Source organism: Myxocyprinus asiaticus, chromosome 46 (genome assembly GCF_019703515.2).
Source record: "Myxocyprinus asiaticus isolate MX2 ecotype Aquarium Trade chromosome 46, UBuf_Myxa_2, whole genome shotgun sequence".
NCBI lineage: Eukaryota > Metazoa > Chordata > Actinopteri > Cypriniformes > Catostomidae > Myxocyprinus > Myxocyprinus asiaticus.
The window spans coordinates 30,813,755-30,832,071 of NC_059389.1; the positions used below are offsets into that span (position 1 = coordinate 30,813,755).

The following is an 18,317-nucleotide window of genomic DNA, read 5'->3' on the forward strand; positions in this document are numbered from 1 at the left end:
GCATGTTTCCTCTAGCATCTTCACAAGGTCCTTTGCTGTTGTTCTGGGATTGATTTGCACTTTTCGCACCAAACTACGTTCATCTCTAGGAGACAGAATGTGTCTCCTTCCTGAGCGGTATGATGGCTGTGTGGTCCCATGGTATTTATACTTGCGTACTATTGTTTGTACAGATGAACGTGGTACCTTCAGGCATTTGGAAATTGCTCCCAAAGATGAACCAGACTTGTGGAGGTCCACATTTTTTTTCTTGTTTGAGTTCTTGGCTGATTTATTTTGATTTTCCCATGATGTCAAGCAGAGGCACTGAGTTTGAAGGTAGGCCTGAAAATACATCCACAGGTACACCTCCAATTCAGTACACCTCCTATCAGAAGCTAATTGTCTAAAGGCTTGATATCATTTTCTGGAATTTTCCAAGCTGCTTAAAGGCACATTTACCTTAGTGTATGTAAACTTCTGACCCACTGGAATTGTGATATAGTCAATTAAAAGTGAAACAGTCTCTCTGTAAACAACTGTTGGAAAAATTACTCATGTCATGCACAAAGTAGATGTCCTAAACAACTTGCCAAAACCATAGTTTGCTAATAATAAATCTGTGGATTGGTTAAAAAATTTGTTTTAATGACTTCAACCTAAGTGTCTGTAAACTTCTGACTTCAACTGTACACTTCGTTCAAAGAGTCACTCCGTATATAATATTGCGTTTACCAAAGTAAAACAAATTTTGTATTCTATGTAGACAGGCTTTATAAGGGTGCTTTCACACTAGCACTTTTGGTGCGCAACCGGGGTCGAATGACATCAAAGTTCGGTTCATTTGGATAATGTGAACGCTGTTTTCTGAACTCGGGTGCGCATCCGGGAACCGCACCCGAGTCCGCTTGAAAATGTGGTCTGGGGTATGGTTCATGTGAACTCTGGTATGGTTCGCTGCTGATATATATGCAATTGTACCAAATAACAGAAGCGATCCGCTTGTGATGACGTATAATTTGCGTCTTTGCAGGCTCCTGATTGCAATTATTATGGTATAATGCATTTCTCATACCTGCTTGTCTCCAAATAAATCCCCTTCAGAGAGCAGCTCACATTCTTCATATCTCTTGCAATGCATCGATGGGCTCGCGGCAGACAAACCCTAATATTCATCACATCATTGCACATTCAATGCATCCGGGGAGACAAACACAAGTGCTGTTCTGTGCATGGCAAGTTTTCATGGTAAACCCGAAGAGACAAACTTTAATACTTCAATTAACACAGGTCTTCACAAGTTGTTACCTAGTAACAGTGGTAAACAGCTGCCGCTTGTACTGACGTTGATAACGTAATCAGACCGTGGTTCGGACCCAAATAATATGATGTGAACAGGGGGAGGTGGAGGAAACGAACTCGGGTTTGGTCCAAGCAATCAAACCAAGTAACCCTAAGTATCGTATTCACAATAGCACCATCTTAAATTTTTGACAAGAATGCCAACAAGGCTGTAAGGAATAGATTTACAGTCTCCTAAATGGGTTGTACAGTTGTTTACAGTGTTTTGGATTGTTCTACTGATGAAACATTGAAATAAACATCATACAAAAACAGTAGATTAAAAACTTCATAAAAGAGGAGTTGTGAACAATTAGTTGTGATACTGTATATGAGCTTTATACAGCTAAAAATGCAGCACATTCCATTAAAAGACTGTAAGTCTATCCCTCTCAGCCTTGTTTTTATTCTTTTCAAAATAAAACATGGCACTACTGTGATAAGGTCTATTCTCTACAAGGGAGAAAGGTGCCTGTATAAGGCCTGACAGGCTGCCCAGCCTTTGGAGCTGATAATTAAAGAGTTAGGGGATTAGATGTCAGGCAGAATCATTAAATGGCATAAATTCTGTGTATGTATACAGGCACATCATGTACAACATGATATACAACATATACATGTTAAGTAGTAGCAGCTGTTAAGTAATTTAAAAGACATAAAAAGTAAAGCACTAAGTCACTCTGGATTGAAGTATCTGCTAAATGCCTTAAATGCAAATCTCAATTGAAGATAAGTGCCTGCATTCTTATTCCCATCATTTAGTCTTACAGCAACACTTGCCAGTGTTGGAGCGGCCAGTATTCCCAGTGCTGGACTGGTCACAATGTTGCTCATTCTGACAGCAGTTGGGCTGCCCACTCAAGACATCAGTCTGTTAGTAGCTGTTGACTGGCTTCTGTGAGTATTCTCAATCCACATTCATTTAGAACAGTTAAGTGAAATCATTTGCTGAAAATATACTTATAACATTTGTTCGATTTCTTTAAAAATTTTGACTGTCAACTGAGGTAGAAAGCCAAAAAATGCAAATTATTGCTACATAAATGAAAACATACTTTGCAACCTAAATGAAAACAAAATTGCAAATGATTTGTTTTAATCACTGTCATATTTGAGGGTATTCTACTCTTTTTACCAGCTGTTGTATTTTTGTCTTAAGGGATCGTTTCCGTACCTCAGTCAATGTAGTTGGAGACTCGTATGGCGCTGGTATTGTGTACCACCTGTCCAAGGCGGAGCTGGATGCCCTGGATGCCCAGCACGGGAAATCCGATGACATTGAGATGATGACCAAGACCCAGTCCTACTACGATGACCTCAAAAACCATCATGAAAACAACTCCAACCAGTGCGTCTTTGCTGCTCAAAATTCAGTCTTGGTAGATGATTGCAAGGTACAAGTCACGCTTACGGACGTAGAGACTTCAGTATAACAGATCATTGCATGCACTATACGCCTCTCTTTCTCATGTGTTTTGCATGTTTCTGTATGTATATATATTTACGTTAATGTGTGTATGTACATATATGTTTTGTATATGTGCACATATGTACTAATATTTGTTTTCTTGGAGCAGATTTTGTGTCTTTTTCATTTACTATTACATATACTCTACAGCAATGTGTATTTGTGAGCAACGTGCTGTAAAATCTATACCAAACAAATTAATAAGTGCATTATGATAAATACAGTCAATTCACATAAATCCTTTTGTCCAACATTTACAATGCATTTCTCTGTTCTTCTCAAGATTCTTCTCAAGTCATAGTACATGTGACAGATACGTATGTCATATTTCAAAAGATTATTTTAATTAGAAGTAGGTTAAAGCTACACTACGTAACTTTGTGCTCTCTATCGACATCTGTGGTTGAAACTTAAAACTGAAAGCAAGTTGCAGAAGAATACATTAAGTCAGTAGTGTTTCAGCACTGCTCTTCTGGTGGATGAATTTCCCAATTTGAGCCACCTGGACATCGACTGTGTGTGATCATGACTGGAGCCAGTAGCGGTTCTAGCTTGTATGGCGCCCTGGGTGAAACCCGCTTCAACACGCCCGCAAAGTTGTTGACCGGGGGAGGGGGGTTGTCGCCCATTCCCCGGCCGCCATGCCTAAATCCGCCCTGACTGGAGCCGGAGTCATTACATGCTATTTTCATGTTGATATTATGTTATACGATTAACATTTGAAACAGAAATATTACTTGCTTTGAGGAAGATAAAATACACTCTTAGTTACATATTTCAATTAATTTTACACTTAAATCGCTTTTCTGACACTACACACTGATTGTTTATGTACTCAATCAATAATGGCAATCTGTTCAATTTTAACCAAAAAATCTTAATAGTGCAGCTTTTAGCTAATATTATATTCATTATACAGTACTGTACATATATATATATATATATATATATATATATATATATATATGTACAGTACAATATTAAATATATATATATATTTAAATGAAACATATCTCCCTTTGTAAATTCAGCTCAGTGGGTTTAATAATAAACTGGAAACTGCATCAAAATATAATTCAGCTTTGATGCTTTCTTTATTACTTTTGTAATGAGTGATTCAAGTTAATTCATTATTCATTTAAGCCAAACTGGCCTAAACTGATGATCAACATTTGATTACAGTGGTGAAGAAACAAAAAACACTGTCTGAGACTGAAGACACTTTTGGGTGAATCTCACAAAATTTGTCAGGGTATTATTTCCCTCTAAAATCTTTTGGTCAAACAAAGAGAAAACAAAGAATGAAAACAAAGAATGAACGCATGTCATTGGTTGAGTCAATGTTATTGTGTTTGTATAGATGGTTCGCTCAAAACAGAGGTATTTTCATAGCACTAATGAGACTTATACAGTTATACATAGCCCTTATACAGTTTTCAAGAAATTTAACCTATGAATGGCTTTCTTATAGTTGTCTCTGCATATTAAGTTTGGATAGGATAAGTTATTTTAACAAAGAAAAAGATACATTTAAACTTTAAATAAATAAAAATAATTTTCTTTCTATTATCACACAATGTTACCTCCAAGCAACACACATACAATTATAATATTAAATTACTATCTTTTTAAATGTGTTTTGATATTGAGGCCCATTTTATGCAAGAAAAAAAAAAAAAATTTAAAAATATTTATTTCATAGCGTGTGCTATAGAGGGCTTGACAATTTTGCCAAATTTGTTGTGAAAACCAGTGGTTCAACACATTCAGTTGTCAATGAGATTTAAGTTAATTTAACTGTTGGTGTGTGATATAAAGTCTGCTCCTGTTATGCTGCTGTCTGTTGTGCTTGCATGCTCTGATGTTAATCAATATTAACAAAAACTAACCAGATTTATATAAAAATGCAAACCATTGTAGAAGCTTTGCAAAGTAACCACTCACAAATGTAAAAAAAAAAAAAAAGTACCTTGTTATTGTTTATCGTAATGGAAAATGTTTGTGTTTTATAGCATATTATTACAAAAACCCTGAACTGCAAGGTGAAAAAAAAATTATTTGGTACAATTTTCTTTTTTAGGCATCTTGGTGCATTTTTTATGATGTTGCAATCCGTACTCTCAGTTTTATAAACCATGCCTATAAACCTCAGTTTATTAATATGAACTCTCACATTTGTAAACCGTACCCTCAATTTTGCAATCCGTTCCCACAGATTCATAAACTGTACCCGTGGTTTCGCATTCCGTACCCACGGTTTTGCAAACTGTACCCACGGATTTGTAGCCCCTCCCAGATTTAAGAAATCTGAGCCCAGGATTAGACCTCAACTAATTTAATAGTTGGCCTATAATTAGATAATTAGATAATCTAATAAGGAATCATACAGGCTACTTCATTATCTTGCTTTTTTTATTTACGTTATTTATGTTTAAAACACACCAAACAAAAGCTGTCCTGATACTTAAATATATAGCGTACTGTGCATAACAGCTTAGTATATGCACACCATTTTATATGGAATTGAAATGGAGGCAATTAAAAGGAATTTTAATTATATTAAAATGAAAGAGGCAGGGGTGAATGACATTGGGATGGCATAACCAGTGCAGGCTGCACTTCAAATAATCATTAGCCAGTCCAACACTCAGAAGGCTGGGTTTCCCTTAAGCGCTAAGTACACAGTTAGTCACACGTTAATAGTACTTAATCTCTATACAGAGCTTTTCCCAAAAGAATTGTTATCGAAGTAGAATGTTTGTAAATTAACAAGAGCCACCAATGGGACATTTAGCCTAATAAATTATACTGTATAAATATACTGTATTTTGATAATTGAAAAGCCATTGTACACTATTGTCAGCCTCAGTTTAACACCTTTTTGACAAGACCGCTCCCGTAATTAAGTGCTTAATGTCTACTTAATAACAAGAAATCTACATACTGGTTTGAATAATAGCCATTACTGCATCGTAAAATAACATATGACATTAGTTACCCAGCCTGTGTTGTAAAAATTTACGTCATGATTATTTGTTATATTTGTTTTTATTTTCATGATAATTACATACAGGTATGCAATTCCAGTTATGTACATTTAATATCATCTTGTTATAGCCAATATTTACATTTAATTTAATTTAATTTAATTATTCATAGCATAAACTACTGTTTTACCTGGACCAAACCCAACTATTCATGTGCAGGCATTAATTCCTATATCACTTTTGAGTCATAGTCAAGGACTGTAAGGAGTCTGTTGAAATTGAAAAGGGAAGAGAAAGTAACATGAAATGGGAGATTGGTGTATAACTACCCAACTCTCCAGGATATGTAAGCTTAATTGTAGTTCTAGCAGGAAGATCTCAGGATTCATTCTCTCAGGCATCCATCCAATCACAATATAGCCTCTGCTCAGCTGCCTCACATTGTTTGCATACTTTGCATACATTGTTTGCATTGTTTTCACCCCCCTCCACCCCATCACCACCGGTTTAGGTCCCATCCTGGGTGGGGGTAAGCTTCACTCCCCTGCCCACATTGTCTCTGGCAGGATCTGGCGGTTCAAGCAAGCATCGGAGTGCTGAACCATAGGACGGGGCTTATGCCAAATGATATAAGTATCTTTTTGTTTGTATTCATTCCAACAATCTCGAGTCTTTTTGATAGAATAAGCTGTGGTTTCTTAGTAAGCAGTTTGATAACTGCCTAATCTTAAAGTTTCTTTGGACATGCCCTAAGGATAATGAGGAGTTAATAATATTAAGAGGTTCTGAGATTACAGGAAAGGATTATTGTGGTTATTTTCTATGAGTTTGCTAAAATATGCAGACCTGGCAGCTTTTAGAGCCTTTCTATCCCTATCACTATCCCTTCAAGCACCATGAAAAACCTCTAATTTTGTACTCTTCCACTTGTGCTCCATTTTCTGAGCTGCTCTCTTGAGATGTACCTATAGTATAATACAATAACAAGAATTTTTTGCAAATCTTAATCAAGAAAAAAACATATAATGTTAGAGTCTTATACCTCAGGTTACATATGTTTCATATTGCATTCATTTTCAAGTGTGACAACGGGGGTTGTCTATCTAGCATCCGTTCGGTATCTCACCTGGGATATCACCTTGGGTGCATCTGATCCCGAAGCACCAATGACACCACATCTTGCCAGCTGACAGACCAATCACAGCAGTGATAGGGGTGCCGTACCTCCTTCACATACAGTACATTCAGAAAGGAATCAGACCCCTTCATTTTTTTTACATTTTGTTATGTTGCAGTCTTATGCTAAAATGCTTTACGTTATTTTTTTACCCCATAATGACAAAGAAAAAAAGTTATTTTTGATAACTTTATTTATTACAAATTAAAAACTGAAATATCACATTGACATAGTGGAAGTATTCAGACCCTTTGCTATGACACCTTAAATTTAGCTCAGGTGCATCCAATTTCTCTGGATTATCTTTGAGATGTTTTTACACTTTGATTGGAGTCCACCTGTGGAAAATTAAATTGATTGTACATGATTTGGAAAGGCACACATATAAAGTCTCATAAGGTCTATATAAGATCTCACAGCTGAAAATGCATATCAGAGCAAAAACCAAGCCATGAGGTCAAAGGAACTGCCTGCAGAGCTCAGAGACAGGATTGTGTCAAGGCACAGATCTGGGGAAGGCTACAAAAACATTTCGGCTGCATTGAAGGTTCCCAAGAGAACAGTGGCCTCTGTAATTCTTAAATGGAAGAAGTTTGGAACAACCAGGACTCTTCCTAGAGCTGGCCACCTGGCCAAACTGAGCAATCAGGGAAGAAGGTCCTGGTAAGAAATGTGAACAAGAACCCGATGGTCAAAAAACTTGCAAAAGGACAACCATCACTGCAACACTCCACCGATCTGGGCTTTATGTCAGAGTGGACAGACAGAAGCCTTTACTCAGTGCAAGACACATAAAAGCCAACTTGAATCTGTAAAAAAGCACCTAAAGAACTCTCAGACTGTGAGAAACCAGATTCTCTGGTCTGTTGAAACAAAGATTGAACTGTTTGGCCTCAATTCCAAGCATCATGTCTGGAGAAAACCAGGAACCGCTCATCACCTGCATAATACAAAAACAGTGAAGCATGGTGGTGGTAGCATCATGCTGTGGGGTGTTTTTTATTGGCAGGGACTGGGGGACTGGTCAGGGTTGAAGGAAAGCTGAACGCAGCAAAATACAGAGATATCCTTAATGAAAACCTGTTCAGGAGCGCTCAGGACCTCAGACTGTGCTGAAGTTTCACCTTCCAACAGGTCATGACCCTAAGCACACAGCCAAGACAATGCAAAAGTGGCTTAGAGGACAACTCTTTGAATGTCCTTGTGTGGCCCAGCCAGAGCCCGTACTTGAACCCAATGGAACATCTCTGGAGAGACCTGAAAATGGCCCCCATCGGTCCCCATCCAACCTGACAGAGCTTGAGAGGATCTCCAGAGAAGAATGGCATAAAATTCCCAAATTCAGGCGTGTAAAGCTTTTTGCATCATACCCAAAAAGACTTGAGGCAGTAATCACTGCCAAAGGTGCTTCAACTAAGTACTGAGTTAAGGGTCTGAATACTTATGTCAATGTGATTTTTTTTTTTTTTTTTAATTAATAAATAAAGTTATAACAAATCTGGGTTTACTTTGTCATTATGGGGTATGGAGTGTAGATTGATGTGAAAAAAAGAATTTAAAGCATTTTAGCATAAGGCCGAAACATAACAAAATGTGAAATAAATGAATGGGTCTGAATACTTTCTGAATGCACTGTAAGTCAGTGCCACAGGTCTCTTCTTTCTCTGTCTCTTCCCCATTGAGATCATTGGAAGCTATCCATAGCAGGGCTTGCAGTGGAGTGGTCGCTAAACGATTTGTTAGACGAGTCATTCAGGTACACCACAGAACATGGTTATTCTTCTGTGAGGATATTTACTGTCAGGGTAAATATTTATTCTACTATCTTTATTACATATTAAGCTGTTATAGCTTCATACTCTCCAGCAGGTTGTGGTGGTGTGACTGATCGTCTGGTCTATTCACATTTTATAAAAGAGCATCACTAAACCAAGTGGCATGTCGTGGTGAACTTGATTCATGTATTCTAAGTTTGAGACTCTCTTCGAGCAGAGGAGTGAAGAGGAAGGATCCCTCCCAGACATGCGCACGTTGATCGCTGATTTCTCCAAAGGATTCCCGCCCACTGTGTATGGCCCGTCTGTGGGTCAGACATGCACAAGCCACACTCACTAATCCCGAGTGTTGCCCACACCACTCTATTGTTGCAAGTTTTGGGTTGTGACCATGAATAATGGGGATCCCTGTTTTTCTCCGCTGTCCACAGAGGAAGAATCCTATCCCCAGACTCAGGAACGGCCCAGTGGGGGTTCTGATGGATGAAGTCTCTCTTCACCTTCTTCCCCTCTTTGAATCAGTCCCTTTGGCAGGGTAAAGAGAGGAGGAAGAGGAGGTTTATGACTATGATTATCTTTTGGAGGACAATGGGAAGAAGGATGAGGAGGACACTATTTGCCCTGTTAATCCTTCTTCCCAACCAGACAGCACATTGGATTCCCATTCCCTGTCCAGGAAGAGTTGGATTATTTTGTAATTTTTTTTTTATTTTCATCCCCTTTTCTCCCCAATTTGGAATGTCCAATTCCCACTACTTAGTAGGACCTCGTGGTGGCATGGTTACTCACCTCAATCTGGATGGTGGAGGACAAGTCTCAGTTGCCTCTGCTTCTGAGACAGTCAATCCGCGCATTTTATCATGTGGCTCATTGTGCATGACACCGCGGAGACTCACAGCATGTGGAGGCTAATGCTACTCTCCGCGAGTCCACACACAACTTACCACATGCCCCACTGAGAGTGAGAACCACTAATTGTAGCCACGAGGAGGTTACCCCATGTGACTCAACCCTTCCTAGCAACCAGGCCAATTTGGTTGCTTAGGAGACTTGGCTGGAGTCACTGAGTACATCCTGGATTTGAACTCGCAACTCCAGGGGTGGTAGTCAGCGTCAATACTCGCGGAGCTACCCAGGCCCCGGAGAGTTGGATCTTATTAAAATGTGCAGACAGGCGGCGGCCAAGCTCTCCAATGACTGGCTGTCACAGCAGGTGGTGCCAGAGTACGGAGAGAGATTTGCACAAAGGTAAACGTCTGCCATCCCACGCTCGCCGGTCAAGCATCTTATTCCAGCCATTCCTTCGTGTGTTGGGGAGATGCTATGTTTTTGGGACAAACCTTTTTCGCACAGGGTTCTGAAAGGCTTATCCAGGCTGGACGTAAGCGATATGGTGGATTTGGGAATGTCTAGCCCAGCCACCCCAACCACCCCCCACCCCCGTTAAATATTGGTTGCGAATCATCTCCATCCCGATTGCTGGGAAACCTTTGCTTCTGCTCCCCCATCATTGCCGGTACAGACATAAACACTATCGGCCTCCATATTTCAAAGATACACCGGTCTTCAGCCCTAGCCATTAATGCACTTAATACCACCTCGCTCCTTATACCTTATCAAGCTGAGCTAATGGGGGAGATGGGGAGGCAAATTGTTGCGTGGGTGGCGGATTCTGTGCTGTGGGAAGAGATCTGTGTCATTACAGATCTAAATCTGCGTACGTCGAGAGGGGCCGCAATGGGATCTTTGACTGGGTTTGTCTAGCTTGTCTGAGAGGGAGGAGACAGACTTTCTGGATGCCCCGGTGTAACTGAAAGCCCTTTTCAGGGCTACAGTGTCCATAATGTGGCAGCAGTGTGATTTAAGAAAGAAGGATGGTGGAGCTTTTGAAACTTGCCTTCCCCAGAAGTTCACTGCTCAAGCCCCTCAGCCGGCAAATTCTGGTTTGTTCCCAACCCAATTCAGAGGTGGGCAGTCTGGGTTTAATTTTTAAACCTGCTCCCAACCCCAGCAATCAGTGCAGGGAGGAGCACAGCCAACACAGCTGCAGCAGAGAGGCAAGACATCTTTTGCAGCAGTGGCGGTTAAACATCACCTGTCTAACCCTTAGGGGAGCAAGAAAAGAAGGGCAGCCTAACTAGTGGTCTGATACAGGATGTGGAGTGGGTGAACAGTACTCGCAGAGTCTCTGTGGCACACCTCGCTCAGGAAGAGAGCCAACAGGACACGGAAGAGGAGTCAAACGGTAAGTTTGGTAGTGCACAGTTCCTGGACAAAGGTTTAACGGGAGTGTTGGCACCAGTTCACCCAGTGCCTCCCAGTTTGCATCCCTTCTCCACCCACAGGGTCAGAAAAGAGAGGAGGACGGTTTACACAAAAGCAAGTGTGTAACAAAAATAAATCTCTTCTCTGTGCTTCCAGGCAGTGGGCCGAGGGCATAGCATTGTGTGAAAATAAGCACACAAACTTACAAACATAAAAGTCCAATTTAGAGCTGAGTCCCCAGCTCCACAACTAGATTGTGCTATCAGTGAGAGAGAGCTTGCATGCACAGTTCACATCTGGGTTATATCTATGATCAAATGTGGTTATTGGCTGCAGTTCACTGTAAAACCACCCCCTTTCAACAGGGTGTTAATGTCAACAGCAGAGGGGGAGTCAGTTCAGATTTTGGATGAAGAAATAGCCAATTTGTTGAGTAAGAAAGCAATAAGGGTGGTGCTGAAGGAAGACAGCCATCAGGGCTTTTACTCCAGGTATTTCATCATCTCCGAAAGAGGAGGGAAGGGGGTTTCCATTCCATTCTGTATATGCCAAATCTCAACAAACACCTCAGAAGGTACAGTTCAAAATGCTTATGCTCAAAACTCTCTTTCAGTTTATTCATCCCATAGACTGGTTTACGTCAGTCAATCAGAAGGATGCATATTTTCATTTAGGGATTTATCTGTTACACAGAAAATTCCTCAGGTTTGCCTATCAGGGTGTAGCCTAAAAGTTTTTAATGATGCCTTTCAGATTTTTATTGAAGTTTTCAATAAGTTTTCAAGAGTTTTCAGCAAGTGTGTGGAGGCAGCGCTAATGCTGCTGAGATTAACATGTCTCAGAGTGTCTGCTTATCTGGACAATCTACTTCTCTGTGCTCCGTCGTGGGCGAGCTGCCATAGATCTCTTCGCATCGCATGAAAACGCTCATTGTCTTCTGTTCTTCTCTCTGGCAAGAGATGGTGCTCCTGTGGGTGTGGATGCTTTAACGCATCTTTTGCCAAACACACTACTCTATGCATTTCTACAACTGAGTCTAATCGCTTCAACTCTAATAAGAATAAGAGAATATGATCATTGAGTCATACTGATCATTGGCTCTGACAACCACAAAGTAAGTTAGCGAACTTCCATGCTTTGTTGGTTCATCACTCTTGTTTGCGTTTTGCTCTGGATTTGTCGAGAGTTACTCTTAAGATGAATCCAGCCTTTGTAACTAAGGTGAGGGACTCCACACTTAGCTGTAAGCCAGTGGACTTGCAGGATTTTCACCCGCTGCCTTATTCCTCATCAGAGGAAGAGCGGCTTAATTGTCTCTGTCCAGTTCATACTCTACATTTGTACGTGGAAAGAACGAAGGCATCTAGTAAGAGTAATCGGCTTTTAGGCTGATTCTCATAAAGGCAGACCTATATCACAAGAGTGGCTGTCTCATTAGGTAGTGGAGGCTATTATATTAAGTTATAATTGTCTGGGTTTGTGACCTCTGGATGGCTTGAGAGCTCATTCTATCAGTGACATGACTACCTCATGGGCACTGTTTAGGGTCGTTTCAGTCCAAGCCATTTGTGCAGCTGCAAGTTGGGCGTCGCCTCACACTTTTGTCCAATTTTATAGACTGGATGTTACAGAGCCATCATTGGCTCATACAGTCCTTGGTGTGGGTAGCCAATCTACCAATGTGTACAAAAAAATAAAAATAAATATAAATAAAAAAACAATAATACAGTGTAAGCACAAGGGTGTTCTTTGTTTTGACCTATCCATTCCTTGGGAATTTGATTGGTTTCTTCTTCATTGGACACTACAAGTCGGTTGACTGGTCCACTTTGGACAGCATATCTGAAATACGGGAGTTGACTATATCCCATAGTGAGATACCGAACAGATGTTAAAAAAGAGATATTTAGGTTACTCACATACCCCGGGTCTCTGATAACAGGAGTGAGGTATCTCACTACACTTCCCTCCTTGCAGCTGCATGGAGAAGATATACAGGTGCATCTCAATAAATTAGAATGTCATGGAAAAGTTCATTTATTTCAGTAATTCAACTCAAATTGTGAAACTCGTGTATTAAATAAATTCAATGCACACAGACTGAAGTAGTCTTAGTCTTTTGTTCTTTTAATTGTGATGATTTTGGCTCACATTTAACAAAAACCCACCAATTCACTATCTCAAAAAATTAGAATATGGTGACATGCCAATCAGCTAATCAACTCAAAACACCTGCAAAAGTTTCCTGAGCCTTCAAAATGGTCTCTCAGTTTGGTTCACTAGGCTACACAGTCATGGGGGAAGACTGCTGATCTGACAGTTGTCCAGAAGACAATCATTGACACCCTTCACAAGGAGGGTAAGCCACAAACATTCACTGCCAAATAAGCTGGCTGTTCACAGAGTGCTGTATCCAAGCATGTTAACAGAAAGTTGAGTGGAAGGAAAAAGTGTGGAAGAAAAAAATGCACAACCAACCGAGAGAACCACAGCCTTATGATTGTCAAGCAAAATCAATTCAAGAATTTGGGTGAACTTCACAAGGAATGGACTGAGGCTGGGGTCAAGGCATCAAGAGCCACCACACACAGACATGTCAAGGAATTTGGCTACAGTTGTCGTATTCCTCTTGTTAAGCCACTCCTGAACCACAGACAACGTCAGAGGCGTCTTACCTGGGCTAAGGAGAAGACGAACTGGACTGCTGCCCGGTGTTCCAAAGTCCACTTTTCAAATGAGAGCAAGTTTTGTATTTCATTTGGAAACCAAGGTCCTAGAGTCTGGAGGAAGGGTGGAGAAGCTCATAGCCCAAGTTGCTTGAAGTCCAGTGTTAAGTTTCCACAGTCTGTGATGATTTGGGGTGCAATGTCATCTGCTGGTGTTGGTCCATTGTATTTTTTGAAAACCAAAGTCACTGCACCTGTTTACCAAGAAATTTAGGAGCACTTCATGCTTCCTTCTGCTGACCAGCTTTTTAAAGATGCTGATTTCATTTTCCAGCAGGCTTTGGCAACTGCCCACACTGCCAAAAGCACCAAAAGTTGGTTAAATGACCATGGTGTTGGTGTGCTTGACTGGCCAGCAAACTCACCAGACCTGAACCCCATAGAGAATCTATGGGGTATTGTCAAGAGGAAAATGAGAAACAAGAGACCAAAAAATGCAGATGAGCTGAAGGCCACTGTCAAAGAAACCTGGGCTTCCATACCACCTCAGCAGTGCCACAAACTGATCACCTCCATGCCACGCCGAATTGAGGCAGTAATTAAAGCAAAAGGAGCCCCTACCAAGTACTGAGTACATATATAGTAAATTAACACACTTTCCAGAAGGCCAACAATTCACTAAAAATGTTTTTTTTATTGGTCTTATGATGTATTCTAATTTTTTGAGATAGTGAATTGGTGGGTTTTTGTTAAATGTGAGCCAAAATCATCACAATTAAAAGAACCAAAGACTTAGACTACTTCAGTCTGTGTGCATTGAATTTATTTAATACACGAGTTTCACAATTTGAGTTGAATTACTGAAATAAATGAACTTTTCCACAACATTCTAATTTATTGAGATGCACCTGTATGTCGAGAATGAAGAAGGGACCTGTGGCAGTGACTTATGAGGGAGGTGGTGCTCCCCTGTCACTGCTGTGATTGGTCTGTCAGCTGACAAGACGTGGCCCCCAAGGTGATATCCCATAGTGAAATACCTCACTCCTGTTATCAGAGAACCAGGGTTATGTGAGTAACCTAAAGTTATGCTGCCTACATGTGCCATCAGAAGTGGTAATTAGGAGTATGTTGTGTTGACATTTACATTTAGTCATTTAGAAGATGCTTTTATCCAAAGCGACTTACAAATGAGTAACATAGCAAACAATTTGTCATACAAAGTTTAACAACATCTGCAGTGTTGTACTGCCAAGTTCTCAAGGTGGGTGAAGTAGTATAGGCATTCAAGTGCTTTGTTGTCGGAAAGAACAGGAAACATGGACTCAGGTTCAGTCATACATATTTCTTGAGGGACTTTTATTTTGATACCACAATACAGTGGTTCTCAACCCCATTCCCCCCCACATTTTGTATATCTCCCTTTTCTGACACACCCAGTTCAGGTCTTGGAGTCTCAACTAACAAGCTGGTGAGTTGAATCAGGTGTGTTTGATTAGAGAGATATACAAAATGTGTAGTGTTGGGGGGGGGGGGTCTCCAGGAAAAGGGTTGAGAACCTCTGCCATAATACAAGTTACTCAAGTAGCTTGCTGACGATAATTGAATTTTTGTCAAATGCAAGCTATATTCATGGTGCCAAAATGTACAACATGCATCAAATGGTTGCTGATATACATAAATTAATATGACCGAAACGGCAAGTGCTAACAATTAGCCGTTTAGAAAAATAAATAAAACTTGTCTTTCACTACAGAAACCATACTCTCCTCTGCCATGTTGAAAGTTTATGACTCCTCACACCTCGGAAACTTGGGTTTCAAAATTATTTCTGAGATTCCTAGTTGTAATTACGACTTGAGGAGTCGTTCATGTGCAATTTCTGAGTGGGAAACTCGTATTTAGATAATTTCGATAGCACGTGAAGGCAGCATTATTTCTGACTGTTTGATGACCTTCACCACTAGGTATATTTAAGAGAACAAACTGTTTCATTATTGTTTGTCCCGTATCTTTGAGTCTTACACCCAAACTGCTGAGAAATTGACCTGAAACACCTTTGACACAAGTTGTGTGAGATATAAGGTGTTAAACGTTACACGTACACCACACTTGACAGAAGCGGCTGGGTTCCAAAACTTTTTTTAATTTAAGATTTTCTTAAATTTCCCTTGTGATAAACACTATTTACTGCCTAAACAAAGACACTAGCTGCGTCTCAATCAGCTAATCAGGGCACTGATCAGGGAGTCAGCCATTTTAAAGGGTTACTTCACCCACAAATGAAAATTCTCTCATGATTTACTTACCTTTAAGCATTCTTACCAAATATGTATTACTTTCCTTTTTCAGCAGAAACGAAGTGAAGATTTTTATAAGCACATTTCAGCTCTGTTTGTCCAAACTATGCTAGTAAGCGGGTGCCATCAGGCAGCTGGCTATTTGATGGTCTAAAAGGTATATTTAGGTAGAATAAAAAAGAATTCACAGAAAAAAAGAAAATAAATTCAGAGAAAAAAACATTTCAGAGAAAGAAAAAAAAATTTGGCAGAGGAAAAAAAAATTGTGGAGAAACTTTTTTGCTAAGACACCCAAGAAAAAGTTCACCTTGTGATATGTTTTTTATTTTTTTTTCACCCTGCTGTTCAGGGCTTCCGTATATCATAGATCAATCTGTGTATTTGTCATTGAATGTTCTCATGTAGGTAAAGCAGTTAAATATTTAAAATGTAATTTTGTATGTCATTACCAAATAGGTTGGCAAGTTGGTTTTAAGTAAAATGATTCAGAAAAAAAGCCAAAGAGACAGGGAGAGACACCCACCTTATATCAAATGCTGAAACAAACAGACCATTATGACATCATCACCGGAAGTTTGATTTTGAATGCTGAACATTCTAACAATTTTAATGAAAGTGAGGTTTTTAAACTAGCACCTTGCAATCTATGTAATAATCTTAATATTTTATACAATTGTCTCCTGAAAGGAGTCTACTTTTAGGATAATTTCTGTACTAAGAAAAGGAAAATTAATGTGTGAATGTGAACCATATTGTTTAAAGACTCCATTTGCTTTAAACCTCCAGACAGGATTCACATGTATTGTACATACATTGTACATATATTGAACATTCACAGGACTTTGCACTCAGATTTTGTTGATAACTGTTTCAGGTAACCTTGGCAGCCACAAACGGCTCAACTGCAGAGCATACACTTGAGGAAGAACCATGGAAAAACAATTAATGCAAGCACACAGACCCCCGGCACCCAAAATGTGGAGAAAAAAAAACAGACCTACTGTCATGCACAAATGATGGGTTTTGTAGTTTGTTTGTTTTGTTTTTTTATCCCTTTTCTAACATGTTTAACAATATATTCTGGTTGTCTGAAGTAACACAAGATTATGAGGCCAAAAGCTCACACATGCAGCTGAAGTGATAATATGAGGCAGTTATGTAAATTATTCATGATGCTAATATATGTAAATATATATATGAAATTCCAAATCTATGTATGGTGTGGAGGGGTTTTTCATAAGGGGAAAATTCACAAATAACTCAGTTCACTAGATTTATTTCATGCAGAGTCATTACCCTACCAGCTGCATTTAAGCATTACTCTCATAGAGTAATGTGGTGTTGCTAGGATACAAATGTAGAGACGGAGGCGAATGCAGACAGATGGAACTTAAAGCACAAGCATGTTTAGATGTAAACCCTCCCCCTCCGCTTTATCACATTGCTCAAAGGGGTGGGATCATTTCTGTTCTGTCAAGAATAGAATGGATGATAGGGTGTTGCTCATTAGCTGTATGTTGGTGAGCCTGTAGCACACATGCACAAAAGCAAAAGATCCTTTCAAGCACATTATCAGTCTACCGTTTAAGGTCTTTAAAAAGCCCTTAACCTCATTCAGATTTACTGAAATGTACTTAAATATGCAATGTGCGCCTTATTTTAAGTTCATGTAAAAGCACAAACTGTCTATTTTTGTTGTACAACCAAAACAAAGCCTGTGCATGTGCATGTCATACACCAGTGTGAAAAACAGTTAATGGAACTTTCTACATTCCTGAACAGCATATTTTTAAATTGCATTATTTTATACATTGTTTTGTGGTGAACCTATAAAGGTCAAATAGTGCCTAAATGATCTGCATGCACAGAGTAAGATTTGTAAAAGCACAAATGAAGTTACAAGCATGATAGAAAAATGTGTATGCATAGAGTAAGATTTGTGAAAGCGTAAATCAAATTGCTAGCGTAAAAATATTTTTTTAATTTATTAAGTTAAACAAAAAGTAGAAATAAGTTTTGTAAAGGTGTAAGAAACAGAAATATTAGCAATACTTTAATGCTTTGCATAAGTGTAATTCATGTGTTGTGAATCTGTAATTGCATATTAACACAAAGTAAATGTGGTATGTGGTATAAATGTGTGTATTCTTCTGGCTTCCTTTTTCTTGCTTTTTTCGCGTTTTTGCATCTAAACATGGCCAAAAACACTGCAAGCCTGCAATCAGAGATATGTAAGCAAAGAAAGGGTGTCATGAACAGCAAAATGCGTAGAATGAGTCTGTATGTGTAAAATAAACTACTGCAAATGTGTAAATGACTTGTGTTTTTGGCATCAGTATTTTCCAGAAATAATCCGACA

The 18,317-nt window shown here is 39.4% G+C and overlaps 1 protein-coding gene across 2 annotated transcripts in view; it reads left to right on the forward strand.

The window, feature by feature from the left end:
• The window catches only part of slc1a2b (solute carrier family 1 member 2b), a 90,548-nt gene extending 72,453 nt beyond the window's left edge, over window positions 1–18,095 (forward strand). The window contains exons 9-11 of one of the 2 annotated variants that reach the window (XM_051689446.1): window positions 2,083–2,217; window positions 2,480–2,714; window positions 16,833–18,095. In XM_051689446.1, the coding sequence (XP_051545406.1) occupies window positions 2,083–2,217; window positions 2,480–2,714; window positions 16,833–16,904 (442 nt within the window). In that variant the 3' untranslated portion in view covers window positions 16,905–18,095. The remainder of the gene's footprint in view (window positions 1–2,082; window positions 2,218–2,479; window positions 2,715–16,832) is intronic. The other variant, XM_051689447.1, reaches the window with a different exon arrangement.
• The last annotated feature ends 222 nt before the right edge of the window (window positions 18,096–18,317 follow it).